This window comes from Falco peregrinus, chromosome Z (genome assembly GCF_023634155.1).
Source record: "Falco peregrinus isolate bFalPer1 chromosome Z, bFalPer1.pri, whole genome shotgun sequence".
Lineage (NCBI taxonomy): Eukaryota > Metazoa > Chordata > Aves > Falconiformes > Falconidae > Falco > Falco peregrinus.
In genome coordinates this window covers 40,696,244-40,711,250 of record NC_073739.1, presented here as the reverse complement: position 1 = coordinate 40,711,250, position 15,007 = coordinate 40,696,244, and the positions used below count along the sequence as shown (strand labels likewise).

The window sequence follows — 15,007 nt, the reverse complement described above, 5'->3', positions numbered from 1 at the left end:
AAGAGAGCTATTGGCAGAGAAAGTAGGATTCATGATCTATTTATGGACTAAGCAACTTCTTTTTCTAAAAAATCACATTGGGCACATCCTTGTAAATTCAAACCATTCTGCCATTATGGCCAGGATAAACCAACAGTCTCTACTTACTGCTATTTACTTTTTTCTTATGAGAAACAGGCCTCTGATTCTGAACGTATTCTGGTGGTGTTGTGCTGCCTAGTAGTGCCAGATTAGATCTGTTATTTGTGTGGTGAAGCTAAATTTCTGGGGGTTTTGGCCAGTTGATCTGAGTAAATAAAACAGTGCATATGTAGAAATGCATATTCTTTAAGTTCCCAGAAAAAAAATAAAATGCACAGCAGTCACAGAGGTATTTCCAGTGCTTTCTGAGAAGAAACAGCTACATCTAATGTGCAGATGTCAGTGTAACTAATATTTGTGGTCAATTCTCGGTTAACTAAATTTAAACATGTTGGAGGTATAGTTATGATCTGAGAAGAAACAGCTACGTCTAATGTGCAGATGTCAGTGTAACTGTAATATTTGTGGTCAATTCTCGGTTAACTAAATTTAAACATGTTGGAGGTATAGTTATGGAGTGATAGCTATTGGCAGGAGTGAGATGTATTGCTGTCACCAAAGAGCTTTTGTCTCCAGAACTTGGAACGGAGCCCAGCAGAAGCACACTGGCAGACATTGTGCCATCCCTTCTAGTGTCAGGCCATGGACAGGGTAACAGCTTCTTGTTTGTACCTGTGACTTTGCTATCAGGTGGTGAGGACAGTATGATAGACCTAGAGGTTTGAATCCAGAATATGACCTCAGTATGGAATTTATCTTTGTGTTTCCTGCTCTAAAACAGACAGGAAACTGCTATACTAAACTAAAGTTTAAGTTGCAGTCAGGAAAGTATCTACGGTAAGTCAGAGAGACACTGACAGTTGAAGCAACTCTTGAGGAGTGTTCTCACAGTTGACATTACGTTCTGCTAAAACCAAAAATGTGAAGTAATTACACTGTCTGCAGAAATTAACTCCATAGCACAGTGACTGGATTTGGCTGTAAAACTGTTATTACTTGGAAACTTCAGTTTGTCTTCTGAAAAATTGTACAATTTACAGAACTTTGTAATCATCAGGTTCATAAGTCTAAATTGGTATGAGTGCCAGATACCATTTGAGGTTTTAAAAAAAATTAATTTGATCACTGCTGACAATACAGAGTATATAGAAACAAAACCTAAGTGTTTGACAAGATATGTACCCAGTTGAGCCTGCAAGTAAGTATCCAAGAGGAATTACCTGTTATCCAATTGGTATTAACTGGATTTTAACTGGAAACCTGATTCTGTTTGGTCTTGGTAGAAATTTTGAAATATGTTTGCTTTCTGTTAGTGGTCAATATCTACATGCAAATATGAATGTATGCTCTGACAAAAAGAGAGAGGTTTTAGTGTGTTGGCAGAACTGTTGTCAGGAGAGCACATGGGGAGCAATCAAAAATTTCCTACATCTTTATAACTTAAAATCCTTGGTGATTTAAAAAGCCCAACAAAACAAAACCACCTTAAAATGGATATCTCTTGACCCATGGTAGTTTTTTTGCTGTGGTCTTGCAAGTCAGGAAACCACCTCACTCACTCTCTCCTTTTGGACTTGGAAAAATGCTTACTAGAATAGAAGAATATATAATCTATATTAGCTTTAGCATTTTGCCAAATACAGAATCTGGCATTTTCAATTTAACAACTTCAAAAGTTCCTTTCTGTTTTCAAGGTTTATTTGATGAATTCACAAAGCACAAGTTATCAGGCCACTTTTGGAAATTTCCAGAAAAAAATACTGGATGCAATGCATGTTTCTAGAGTATGATGGTGTTCATATCTTTTTGGCATCTTTGAAAGGTAATTATATTCTGTCATAGTGTCCTGGACAGCAGGAAAAATATTTGTTTTGTCCTTATGATGGACTTAAACAAATTTGGAGATGTATGAAAAGGTAAATTGGTAGAAGATACAACAGAATAAAAGTTCATTAGTAGGTGATACGTAATATTATAAGAAATTAACACAGTTCTCACTGATGCTAGCTATTTCCAGTTAAACTATCCCTTGCTATGTGATTCAGTAATAGTAGTTGGATGTCTCTGTATGATGAATAAAGTAATTCACATGTACACTAGCCACTCCCAGCTACAGTCTCTTTGCTATATGATTCATCAGTAATAGCTGCATGTCCCATATAATGGGTAAAGTAATTCTCAGGCACACTGAAGCTCTTCTGTCACTGGATATGATGTAATTTAATCTTATTTTTCCACCAGCACAATAAATGTGACTGTGAGTGAAAGAGAATCTGTGTTTGTGTGTAAGATTTTACTTGGAAATAATCTTCCAAAAAAGAGGAAAATGAATGCATTGCAAAGAGTTTGATGTTCCCAAAAGATTTTGTTTACAGTTTTGTTGAACTATTAAGAATTTATTGAAAGGAGAGTAGATTGTTCTAGTTTTAATAATTATAATGCTGTTCTGTTTTAATATTGCATGATCTGTGGGCTGCCACAAAGTTGTTACAAATTGAAGGGCAGATACAACATGAAATGAGGCACCTCTTCTGAATGTTGCTTTTGTTCTTTATTTAACAAATTAGTATGTTGACATTTGTAACTGATGGATTTCATTATTTGCTGAAAGGGTTTTAGGGGGTTTGACAGCATGAATGGTTTTTCCTACAGACTTCTGAGAATTGATAAAGGCATCTTTGTTCTTTGTGCAAAAGCACAATAAATATCTTACTGACACATGCAGAAAAAAAGGCTTGTATAGCTGCTGCACAGAACAAACTAAGAAAAATAATTTTGAAGCCATTATGTATCCTTCTGTGCTCTTTCTTTTTTTTTAATAACATGTATCTCTAATCAATGTAACAAGAAGCATGGATCCTCATTCAGTAACATGAAAGCATGCATTATGTATCAGTTTACATACTGCTTATAGGTGACAAAAATAAGAAAAACAGAAAATGGATGATAGCAGGACTGGTTAGTTAAATTTCTATTGCCTGTACCATTTTTAAGACAAGTGTGCAGGGTGTTGTAGCATTTGTATTTAGAGAAGAAAAAGACGTAGTAGAAATGATGTGTTTTAGCAAGGTTGATAGTGTTGGATTTGCATCCATTCTTTTAAGTAAAATGAAAGGCTTCAGAAAACAGATTTCTAGATATCAATTCTTACAAGCAAGAATTGTGGGTGATACTGTGTATGGGCAAAAATTAGGTCACATGCAAATTGCACAGTTACCTTAATCTCATTGTTTGCTCCGCGTTTGTAGTTGGCACAAGGGGCAAGAGTCTGATAGATATGACCCAAAAATTTAAAAGAATTGGATTTGTGCCTCTTTTATGACCTGAGAAGTTTTGTATTTTTAGGGTTTTTTTTTCTTTTAAACTCTGAGATTTACCTTTTTATTTATTTTTTCTTAGAAGTATCAGGGATTTGTAGCTTGTTCTCTTCCAGTAGTGTTTGGGATTTCCTGAATGATTCAGGGATCTATGTGGAGTTTTCTTGGTCTGCAGTTGGTATTTCTGATAGGAATCCTTGAAAAAAAAAAAGCATTTCTTAGGTTTGGTTTGGTTTGTGATGCTACTCTATACTGGTTTGCAGTGATTTAATAAGAACCACTTCTGCCTTCAAGCGGATTTCATATCCTTGCTGCTTTTAGAACAGATACCATGAGGCTTTACAATGAGAAAAGAACCCTGAAAAACTTGAAGAACAAGCAATCTCTTTTGCTTTTATCTTGTTGGTTTGTCTGTATTGTTGTTGTTGGTTGTTGTTGTTGTTTTGTTCTGGTATGTGTGGATAAAAGCTTTCTTCTATATGTTAAATGAAAAAAAATATATGGCCCATTCTTCATTTTAATTTGTCTTGTCTGTGTCACTTTCTGAGACCACTAATGTACAGGCCCTTAACTTAGGTGAATTTTCACTGAATATGGAAAAGCAGATAAATTTTGCTTTTTCTGTCTGACTATTTATCACAGTTGGTTATTTGCACTTTTGCTCATAGCTGTGTTAATATCTGCTAGAAACTTCATGATATAGTAAAAGGAGATCCAGGTCTTTCAGTAATAACATTGGTGGAAGGCTATAAATAATGGAATCCATCCATGATCAAATAATATTATCCATCAGTGGCAAATGTCATCATTTAGACTGGAACTGAGGAATGTTATTAGAGACTGCTCATGATATTAATCATTTTAGCAGGAATAAAAGAATAGTTTGAAAAAGCTCTGAAACAAATGCTATGTGCATTTCTAATATGAAATGAGAGGTTTCTTTTTTCATCTTCCCTTTGGTATATAAAAACGAAACCTAAAAAAAATATTGTTATCACACAAACACATTTTGTATTTTTAAAATGAGAGGTGTATCTGTAGCTATATCTGTTTCCATTACCCTCTTCTTGTTAAAATAATATGATAAATTTAAATAATTAATTACAGTTATCAATGTCCATCCGTCTATTTTTTGATTGGTGTTTTATTTCAGCAAGTGCTTAAGGTTAATATCGTGGTCCTGATCTTATAAATCAGTTCTAAATGAGAGAGCATGAATATAAATGCATAGTTCTAACAGACACTTTTCACAGCATTATTTGTTATTAACCATTTTCACACAGTTAGTAGCATAATTCTTTTTTTCTTTTCTTCATTGGGCCATTATCTAATATTTGGAAGCACTTAGAGAAATGTGGTAAAAATTTAATATGAAATCTGGAATTTAGCTAATCCAGAAGGTAAACCAAATAAAGCATTTATGTGTGTATATACTGTTTTTAGTGAAATTTGTGGGAACATGGTATTTCCTCTGGCTTCTCAGACATGAACAAAATTTTCCCTTCAGCCTCTGAACATCTTTTGTGATGCTATCTATGTCAGCAAGAGTAGACATATTTTATCATTGTTGTGGTCTTTGCATCAGCTGTCTTACGTCAAACAAAAAGAGAACTTCTATGAAAAATTCCATACCCTAAAAAACTATTCACAGAACAATCTAACTGAAGTATTCTAGATTGATTTCCAAACTATCTGATTTTTAAGAAAAAAATAAATAAGCTTGTAAGTCTTATTTGGAAACATCTGCCATGAAACAATGCAATTGGAGTCACCGATTCACAAATTATTTTCAATTTAGCAGTGTTAGTACTTTTTGAGGAGCAATTACATGTGAGGTGTGAAGTTAAAAATTGAGCTCTGTAAAATACAGAGAGTTTTTTTTTTAAAGAGTGAAACAGGTGCTTGCATTTATTGAAGCCACTTTACTTGCACTTACTCCTAAATTAGTTTACTAAATCAGTTAAATATGAAAAATTAATTCTATTAATTTCTTAGGCCCTGCCAGTGAGAGGGCTGGAGGGGCACAAGTAATTGGGAGGGGACACAGCCAGGACAGCTGCCCCAAACCAGCCAAATGGATACTCCATACCACAGACCATCATGCTCAGTATATAAAGATAGGGGAAGAAAAAGGAAGCGGGAGGATGTTCAGAGTTAATGGTGTTTTGCCTTCATGCATGATGGAACCTGGCTTTCCTGGAGATGGCTGAGCACCTGCCTACTGTTGTGAAGTGGTGAATGAATTCCTTGCTTTGCTTGCATACACAGCTTTTGCTTTACCTATTAAACTTTGTCTCAGCTCATGAGTTTTCTCACTTTTCAGATTCTCTCCCCTGTCCTGACACAGGGGGGGTGAGCAGCTGTGTGGTGCTTGGATGCCAGCCGGAGTTAAATCATGACACCGATTAATCTGGTTTGGTACAACAGAATAAGCAAGACTGAAGTGACTGTCTGCCAGTTCATGGAGCAGCTGCTGCCCAGGTGTTCAGATCATTAATTAGGTACCTGACTGAAGTTTGAAGTTTGGATGTTGAATTGATGTATTGAGTTGCATGATATCACCCTCCTTCCAGCCCACAGGGATTTGGTCTGTCCCTATGTCATGGCTTAACTCCAGCTGGCAACTAAGTACCAGGCAGCTGCTTGCTCACTGCTGAACCTGCCCCCCAGAGGGATGGGGAGGACAGTTGGGAAAAAGCTAAAACTCATAGATAAGGGCAATGTAATAATTGAAATAAAATAAAATATAATAGCAATAATAATAACAATTGTAATGAAAAGGAGAGAGAGAAATAAAACCCAAAGGGAAAAAAACAATCCAAAACCCCCAAATGATACAAAATACAGTTGTTCACCAGCTGCTGACAGCTGCCCAGCCAGTCCTTGCGCAGCAATCAGCAGGTCCTGGCCACCTTCCCACAGTTTCTATGACTATAGCATGATGTTCTATGCTATGGAATATTCCTTTGGCTAGTTCAGGTCAGATGTCCTGGTCATGGTGCCTCCCAGCTTCTTGTGGACCTGCTCACTGGCAGAGCATGGGAAACTTGAGAACTCCTAGGTGTAAAGTAAGCACTGCTTATCAGCAACTAAAAACATCAGTGTGCTATCAACATTATTCTCGTACTAAATCCAAAACACAGCATTGTACCTGCTAAGAAGAAAATTAACTCTACCCCTGCCAAAACCAGGACACCCTACTACCTACCCAACTGCATTATATTGCATGATTTATGGAGTAAAATGTCACCTGCTCTAGAATGACTTTCAGCTGCAACTTCCAGTCAGTTGCAACTGTTGGTTTCCACTTGGTTTCCAGTTGTGGGTTTCCACTACAATGGTAGGGAGGGAAAACTTTGTGAAGTTTCCATTATTTCTGGAACAATGCTCAGAGTATTCCAACTACCAGATCCTTGTCTCTACAACTGCATCTGGCATATATTCCTGTTTCTGGTACACTATAAACCTAGGAGATTAAAAAGGTTGGTTTTCTCTGTAGTTCTCTCAGTACTGGACTGCAACATACATGAGAATGCTGGAGATTACAGAGGTAAGGAAGTCGATGTTGCATGTTCTTGTGTCTGCGTTCCAATGGCACAAGTGTCCTCAAACATAAATTAAGCTACTGTTCAACAATATGCTAATACTGTTCTTTGTGTCACTGGGATAATGCAGATTGAATGAGATTGCACAGGCTGTATAGAAGGGGCTGCTATTTAGTTGTCTAACTTTCTCAAAGACTGGTAATCTTGAAATGTTTATCTAAATTTTAATATATTACTATGGTAGTACTTGTAGAGAGATTTCCCCTGCTCCCTTTTACATGTTTAAGAAGGGCTTTTCTTGAAGGACAATAACTGTCCAACCCATTTACTATCTGCCTACATTTTTTGTAAATAGGGGAAGATAAGCATTATGTGGAGTATATCAAAACATGACAAATATTTTTTTATTATATAACTTCCATCTGTAATAGTGATTTTGGGTGCTGCATAATTTCCCAGCTGATACAGTCCTGACTATTTTTTCAGTAAATACACAAGAAAACGTGTCTGGAAATCCCTGTGTGTTAAAAGGGAAAGACTTCTACTTCAAAAGTCTGTTAGAAATGAGCTTCGTGTTCCTAGCTTAAACGTGTACTTAAGTTCTTGCACATGCATTTGGCTAGAGTGTGTGCTGTGTGTCTCATCTGATTGTGTGTCAGCAGCCAAAGATAGCACACTGCTGCAGCCTGCATGCAAAGTGGCACCTGCATCTGAGTCATCAGTCTAGAGAAAGAGGTTTGCGAAATTGCTTTCAGAGATTTGGCCTCTCAGCTGTGGTCAGATTACTGTTCAGAGTTCTAGGACTCATTGGAAACCTTCTATTTGTTAAAGACCATTTATTAAGAACATCTACATGCGTGGATTTGGGTCATTGGAACATCAAGACCCTTCAGCCTTTCACACCAAAAATTTCTTTCCCTTTGGGGCTCCATTTTTCCTTCATGTGTGTTCATACCGTAGTTAAACTGCACCTTGGCTGTGAGAGGGAACTTGCTCCTTCTTTCAGTCAAACGATACAAAGATCTAAGTTATAAGGGTGTGATTCTGGTCAGAATAATAATCTTTTGCTTTAGAAGTGTAACCAAGTGTATACTTGTTGAAAACAAGTCATTAACTTCTTTTTCTGTAAGAGCCATTGGGAATTTCTCCAGCTTCCTGGGAAGGACCGGTGGGGTTTTTATGGTTTTTGTTAAATGGGAGAGGTTTCCCTTCTTCCTTACCACATCCAGCTAGCCTGTTCTGGCCTGCTTTAGAAACCAGAGCCAGACTTGAGAAGACATCAGCTAGAGGCGTTTATAAGCTTGGCATACCTTGTCAGGTCTTGCTTGTAATTGCTGAGGTGAATTACCTTTGTCCCTTCCTAGCATGTGAATGGATTTCTTTTCTTTTTTCAATTCCAATAAAAACAATAGATATCAAGCCTTATAATCTGTTCCTAGTAAATCAAATGGATGGTAGGAGGGCCAAATTCCTATTCCGGGAAAAAAATTAAAGTTTTTGGCTGTTGCAATTTAATCATTGTTCTGGTTATCTGTTTTGGTTTGGTTTTGGGTTTTTTTTCCCCCACATAGACAGTTTCTTGAATTTTTGAGTATTTTAGGAACAACAGTTATGTGCAATGAATAACATTGCACATCCTAGAGGACTAAAAAAATGTTGATTTTGTTAGTATCAGTAGGGATAGAGCAGAGTTTCTGGAATTCAAACATGTATCGGAAATAGAGAATCTGTATTTTAAACTAATACATAGAGTCAAACTCTTCCCAAACTAAGGCACTGGACATATTACAGAAAAGTGTTCTAATCTTTGATAAAATTACACTTAAGATAAATAGGACCTTTGCACTGCTCTGTAGTAATAGCCGTTGCTGTACGAGGCTCTGAATTGGAGATACAGCTGCTTGTTAATGGTAAACAAAATGAAAGGAATTATTTAAGGTGTTCTCAGGAAAGGAAGTTGCTGGCTGTACTAAGACTCTAAAATTAAATTCTGATGCAGCACATAATCATATTTTTGGCCTCATAGGAAGTTTTATTCTTTGAGCAACATTGAACTCATAGATTTTTCTCACTGAAGTAATTTTTAATCCTTCTATGAAGAAGATTGTCCAAATGTGGCATTTCTATTATTTAAGTGATTGGAAAAAGCAGGAAATACAATCTTTACTTTTATTATATATTTACCTACAGTAGACTTAAAATGCAAAACATTCTGTGAGCCTGTTTATAAGACATGAAGTTACTTTTTTTTGCTTAACAAAATGGCTGAAATGCTGCCAGCAGTATGTGTGGAATGTTATTTACTTGGTCTGTTTCTGCGGGGTTTTTTTTGTAGCACTGTACACATGCCACAGTTAAGGGTCATTAACTTACAAGTTACTAAAGTAATACCCACAAAGTTGTGGTTATTCTTCTCATCGGGGCTTTATAATAAAAGGTTCATCATGTTCTGCAGCTTCTGTGCTTGCACTTTTCCCCCCTTTTCTCCCTCCCTCCCTTCTCTTAACCGGAATTGCTTTTGGCAAAGATTTGGAGAGCTGCTGTTTTTTCTTGCTTTGTTCTCTGTGATTTGATTCCTCGATTAGTGCCTTAATTTCTTACATTGTTTCTTACAATGCCAACTGATTGAAATGTATTAACTTGCTTTGCTGTATGACTTATTTTTTAACAAGGAGATGGTTACTAGGTATGTTTTTCTATTTAAGTGTGTATGATGTTTTCTGGTGTCAGTTCCAGACATTCAACTGGTTGCAAGAAAACTGTGGGTGTTTTAACATTTCCAACGGAAGGGTAGGGTGGGTGGGGACATTCCTTGGAATGCTGACGAATAATATTTGACTCTTGGAAATGTCTTAAGGCCATGTGTTCCCCTCCTATGCTTGGAAGGCTAGACTTGGTTTTAAAGAACTGTGGTCTTGAAGGTATTACCATTGTGCTTTATTTACTTTCTAACTGGCTGTACTCAACAAAAAGTTGAAATGCAGATTGTGGATGCTGAGGGTTAGCGGAGTCCTCCTCTGCAGATGGCCTTGGTTTGTGCTCTTGCTAGTCCTGTCTGTGGTGCAGTGCCCTGTAAATCCCTTGCATGTTAGTCAGAGGACTTAATTCTGCACCTTTTCTTTCCTAGATGTACTTAATTTCAAACATTTTGTAACTTTTGAGATGTTAGTCTGTAATGTCTATGAGCATAGCAGAAATTGCCTTACAGCAGAACATTAATTGGGAACTGCAGTAACTTGCATTTCAGTGCAAGTGTTTTAAATAACAGAGCAATAACTCATAAACATGTTTTTCCCCAATTCCTTCTTATAGTACTTGAGTACAAAGCAGAGTGGATACAGATTGGGTTCTTCTCCACTGTTGTGAAAAGCAGATATTTAGTGAATATCGAGCCTCCTTTTTCTGTATTTGTGGTAAAGGATGTTCTCCTTCCTCTGCATTTGCAGAAATTATCAACACCATCAGATGGTATCTTTTTAGCTTGTTTTAAGTTCTAACAAGAACATGTGCTTTACTATATAACGGTCTTGTTGCTTTTGAATAGTGATTTGTTTTCTTTATAAAATGTTAATGCGTTATTTATTTCCACCTCTGATCACTTAACTGATAAATATTTGCTGCCTGTATTCACACCTGTTCATCTGCTGTTATCCTGGCTTATACATAAATGCTTCTGTTGAAATAAATCAGTCTTGTAATGTGAAAAATATGAAACTTTGGTTTAAGTTACTTCTTACAGGTAATAGCTGTTTGACGGTTGAATACAAGACTGCTTGGCAGAATTTTTGTTTGATTCTCTGCCAACCTGCAATAAAGTACAACTGAATTCCTAAAAACGCCTGAGCTATAAAGTATCAGTCATGATCCAGCATGCATATAGTAATAAGAGGCTGACAATAAAGCCTATATATTATATAGCCATGCAATGCATGTTTTAACAGGTCAATAATGTATTTTGTCACTCATTCCTATTGTGCAGCCCACACATCATCTTCCTGTCACAGAGCGTACTACTGGGAGGGAGCCATCTCTGTGGAACACGTCTGTGCCATGAAATTGCTCATGCTTGGTTTGGACTGGCCATTGGTGCTCATGATTGGACTGAAGAGTGGATAAGTGAAGGGTTTGCCACTTTTTTAGAAGATACATTTTGGGCAAGGGCACAACAGGTAAGGTGATGCGTGATCACTTCTCAGTTGAATCATGTGGAAAACAAAATTATACACTCTGCTGTGAATTGGTTATAAATTAAACCTCCTGTGTTATAAGTCTTTTAAAGTAATATTGGAATTTTCATGCTAACTTGATTTTAAAAAAAAAACAAACATGGAAAAATCCTTTCTGATCTACAGTGAACACTAGTCTCTACTGAGGTAGAAGTCAGTGAAATGAGAATGGAAATGTCTGTTTGTCAATGATTACCTTCCCACAAATGTACTACTCAGTTATTAAAATTCAGCTGTTGAACAGTTGCTTTGCATTCTTTCCACTTGTATTGTGTTCCTGAAAGTGGAAAAATCAGCAGAGTCTTGCTGAATATTGTAATATTCCTGACACCTAATGAAATCCTCTGGTTTTGTCCAAGGGATAGCAAAGAAGTGTACCTCAAAACAAAATGGCAGCTGATGAAATAGGGCATTGGCATTTAACACTTGTTTTCTCTTATACTGCCCAACAAGAATTACCCTCATGTTAGAGGTTTAAAAATCATTGTCTGCCTTAAAGTGCAAAGCTCATAAATTGTGTGTCAGATAATAGTTTTCTGATCCAATTCTTGTTTCTGTTGTACCTCTGCTACTTCAAGCATTTTATGTTAGTCATTTCCTCCTGTGCTTGTGTCAGGCCTGGTCCTACCCCTTAAGTCTGCAGAACTCCATCTGTGGAAGATCAGGTGGGACTGGGAACTGACATCATGCACTCTTCTGACCCTCCATTTTATTAAGTATCAGGCATATTAATAGCACCAAACAAAACCAAATTCCTTGTCACTTACCATGTTTCTGGAAGAAGAAAGAGAGGAAAGCTGTCCAAACACTCTGCTTTTCCATTCTGGTCCTAAAACTCATGTCTGCCCCTACACTGAGTATCACTCCTCTTCTGTGAGCTGGTCACATTAATTCTTATGTTTTTGTGGATCACTTGAAAGTGTTTTTGTTGTAGTAGACACCCTTCCATGTAGCTGAATGAAAAGGAGTAAGCAACAAAGCAGGGTGATTAGTGCCCTTGTTAATTTATAAGGTCTTAATACTGCCTTTTTTTTTTTTTTTTCATTTTTAGCATTATTGAGTAGTTTTGGTGCTGTGCAATTGTACAATTGTAGGATTATGAGTAAATTCTATAGTGCCTGACAGTAGTTTCAGTTGTGACTGAAATATTGGTCCAATGCAGAATATTATCTGCTTTTGCTTTCTTCCATCTCCCATTTTTCTTTGAATAGAGAAGCATAAATTATTAGCTATTTTTAAGCTGACAACCTGGCATTTGTTTCATAAGCATGCATCTCTGTTAGTATTATGTAAATGGGAGAAAATACAACAGGGAGCTTTCACGAGTGTGGCAGAAGTATTAGGAAAGAGGATTGAAGTCAGGACACAAAGCAGCTGTTTGCTTTCAAGCTGGAGACAGTAAAGATGCAATGAAAACTGCATTCTCTGTATTTCTGAATGTACATGTATCTGTACTGTACATTCAGTTCACTTATTGCCAGTCACTACAGTGAAAGCAACAGGCCCGTCTCTCTGCTCAGTCAGAATTATTTAACTGATTATTGATTTAATGTGCACAGTGAGGCTTCTGTTTTCCTTAGTGCTGCTATTAACCCTTGTAGCAGCAACTGTTATTTTTTGGTTGGAGGGTTTTTTTCAGTCATGGATATTGGTAATGTTTCCTGCATCTTCTGTACATAAAGGGTAACAAAACAAGTTTCTTTTTCTGAAAGTTGTCTGTTGGGAAACAGCAATCAGTGGTCTGTGTTTTTTGTATTCTAAGCAGCTGTCACATGGTGAAGTAAAAGGGCAGCAGGAACTGAAAGCTTTACTTCGCTGGCGCCGACTCAGAGATGAGGTGCAGAACTCTGAAGAAGAGCTGCAAGTTTTAAGGTAACAATACGACAGTGTAATCTTTCCTTTTGCATGCTCTTTCCTGTTTTCCACTATTTTCACTCTTCAAAGGATATACATCCAAATAATCTGATTAAATCCACTGCATTTCCTTATTTCCTTCTGAAGAAAAAAGAAAGGTCAAATTAAATTGGCTAGGTTCTTCATCTTCCGTATAATGCAATTGCTTTTCTCTTTGTTATAGAAAGATTTCAAAAACCATGGCATTTAGTTTGATATAAAATGTCTCTGAGCAGTTTACAAGAGCCTTAATTCAGGCAAAACAAAAGGCCATTTCCTGAACAAAGTTTGCAGATTAATTTTCTGTGGCTGAAGACAAGCATGTACAGGAGTATGCTATCTAACTGCCAAGCTGAGTGAAGCTTTAAAAAATAAAGGAAAAAGCATAATGAACTGTGTAAATCTACTTTCTCTTCAGAAACAACTAATAATGATATTTAAACAGGGGCTTGGTCTTTAGGTAGCAGATGCTGAGCTCAAGGGTTCTTACATTGCTAAAGACAAATAAAAAAATATACTTGCTTTGCTAGTGATTAATAATCTGGGCTGTTCTGATTGGTGTCTTGGGAATTTCACAGAATCATAGAATTGTTTACATTGGAGAAGGCCTTTAAGATCATCAAGTCCAACCACTAGCCTAGCACTGCCAAGTCCACCACTAAACTATGTCCCACCTCCAGGGATGGTGACTCAATCACTCCCCTGGGCAGCTGGTTCCAATGCTGGACAACCCTTTCCATGAAGAAATTTTTCCTAATGTCCAATCTAAACCTCCCCTGGTGTGACTTGAGGCCATTTCCTCTTGTCCTACTGCTTGTTACTTGGGAGAAGAGACCTGCCCCCACTTGCCTACAGCCTCCTTTCAGGTAGCTGTAGAGACTGTTGGTCTCCCCTGAGCCTCCTTTTCTCCAGGCTAAACCGCCCCAGTTCCCTCAGCCGCTCCCCATCAGACTTGTGCTCCAGACCCTGCACCAGCCTCGCTGCCCGCTCTGGCCACGCTGCAGCACCTCAGCGTCCCTCTTGCAGTGAGGGGCCCAAACCTGAACACAGCGTTCGAGGTGCGGCCTCACCAGTGCCCAGGACAGGGGGACCATCGCTGCCCTGGCCCTGCTGGCCACACTGTGTCTGGTACCAGCCAGGGTGCTGCTGGCCGCCTTGGCCACCTGGGCACACTGCTGGCTCACGCTCAGCCGGCTGTGGACCAGCACCCCCAGGCCCTTTCCCACCAGGCCCTTTCCAGCCGCTCTGCCCCAGCCTGTAGCGCTGTGTGGGGCTGCTGTGACCCAAGGGCAGGACCTGGCACTGAGCGTTGTTGAACCTCATACAACTGGCCTTGGCCCATCAGTCCAGTCTGTCCAGATCCCTCTGCAGAGCCTGCCTGCCCTCCAGCAGGTCAACACTCCCCCGCAGCTTGGTGTCATCTGAAAACATACTGATGGTGCGCTCAATCCCATCAATCCCAAGTAGGACTGGCCCCAGTACTGAGCCCTGGGGTATCACCACTTGTGACCGGCCACCAGCTGGATGTAGCTCCATTCACCACCACGTTTTGTGCCTAGCTGTCCAGTCAGTTTTTTTACCCAGCATAGAGTACACCATCCAAGCCACATGCAGCCTCAGGAGAATTCTCTCAGGAGAATGCTATGGGAAACAGTGTCAAAGGCTTTACTAAAGTCCAGGTAGACAACATCCACAGCCTTGCCCTCATCCACTAGGCAGGTCATCTTGTCATAGAAGGGGTTCAGGTTAGTCAGGCAGGACCTGCCTTTCATAAACCCATGCTGGCTGGGCCTGATCCCCTGGTTGTCCTGTATGTGCCACATGATGATCTGCTCCATAACATTCCCCAGCACTGACATCAGGCTGACAGGCCTGTAGTTCCCCAGATCCTCCTTCCTACCCTTCCTGTAGGTGGCTAACTTCCAGTCTTCTGGGACCTCCCCAG

General features: G+C 38.6%; 1 protein-coding gene across 10 annotated transcripts in view; it reads left to right on the top strand.

Annotated features, from left to right (window-relative positions):
• The window catches only part of AOPEP (aminopeptidase O (putative)), a 206,513-nt gene that overhangs the window by 68,581 nt on the left and 122,925 nt on the right, over window positions 1-15,007 (top strand). For all 10 annotated transcript variants that reach the window (XR_008744745.1, XM_055790627.1, XM_055790626.1 and 7 more), the window contains 2 exons: window positions 10,923-11,112; window positions 12,935-13,041. Coding sequence is in view for 9 of the 10 variants with exons in the window: in XM_055790627.1 (XP_055646602.1) it covers window positions 10,923-11,112; window positions 12,935-13,041 (297 nt within the window). In the remaining variant the exon portion in view is untranslated. The remainder of the gene's footprint in view (window positions 1-10,922; window positions 11,113-12,934; window positions 13,042-15,007) is intronic.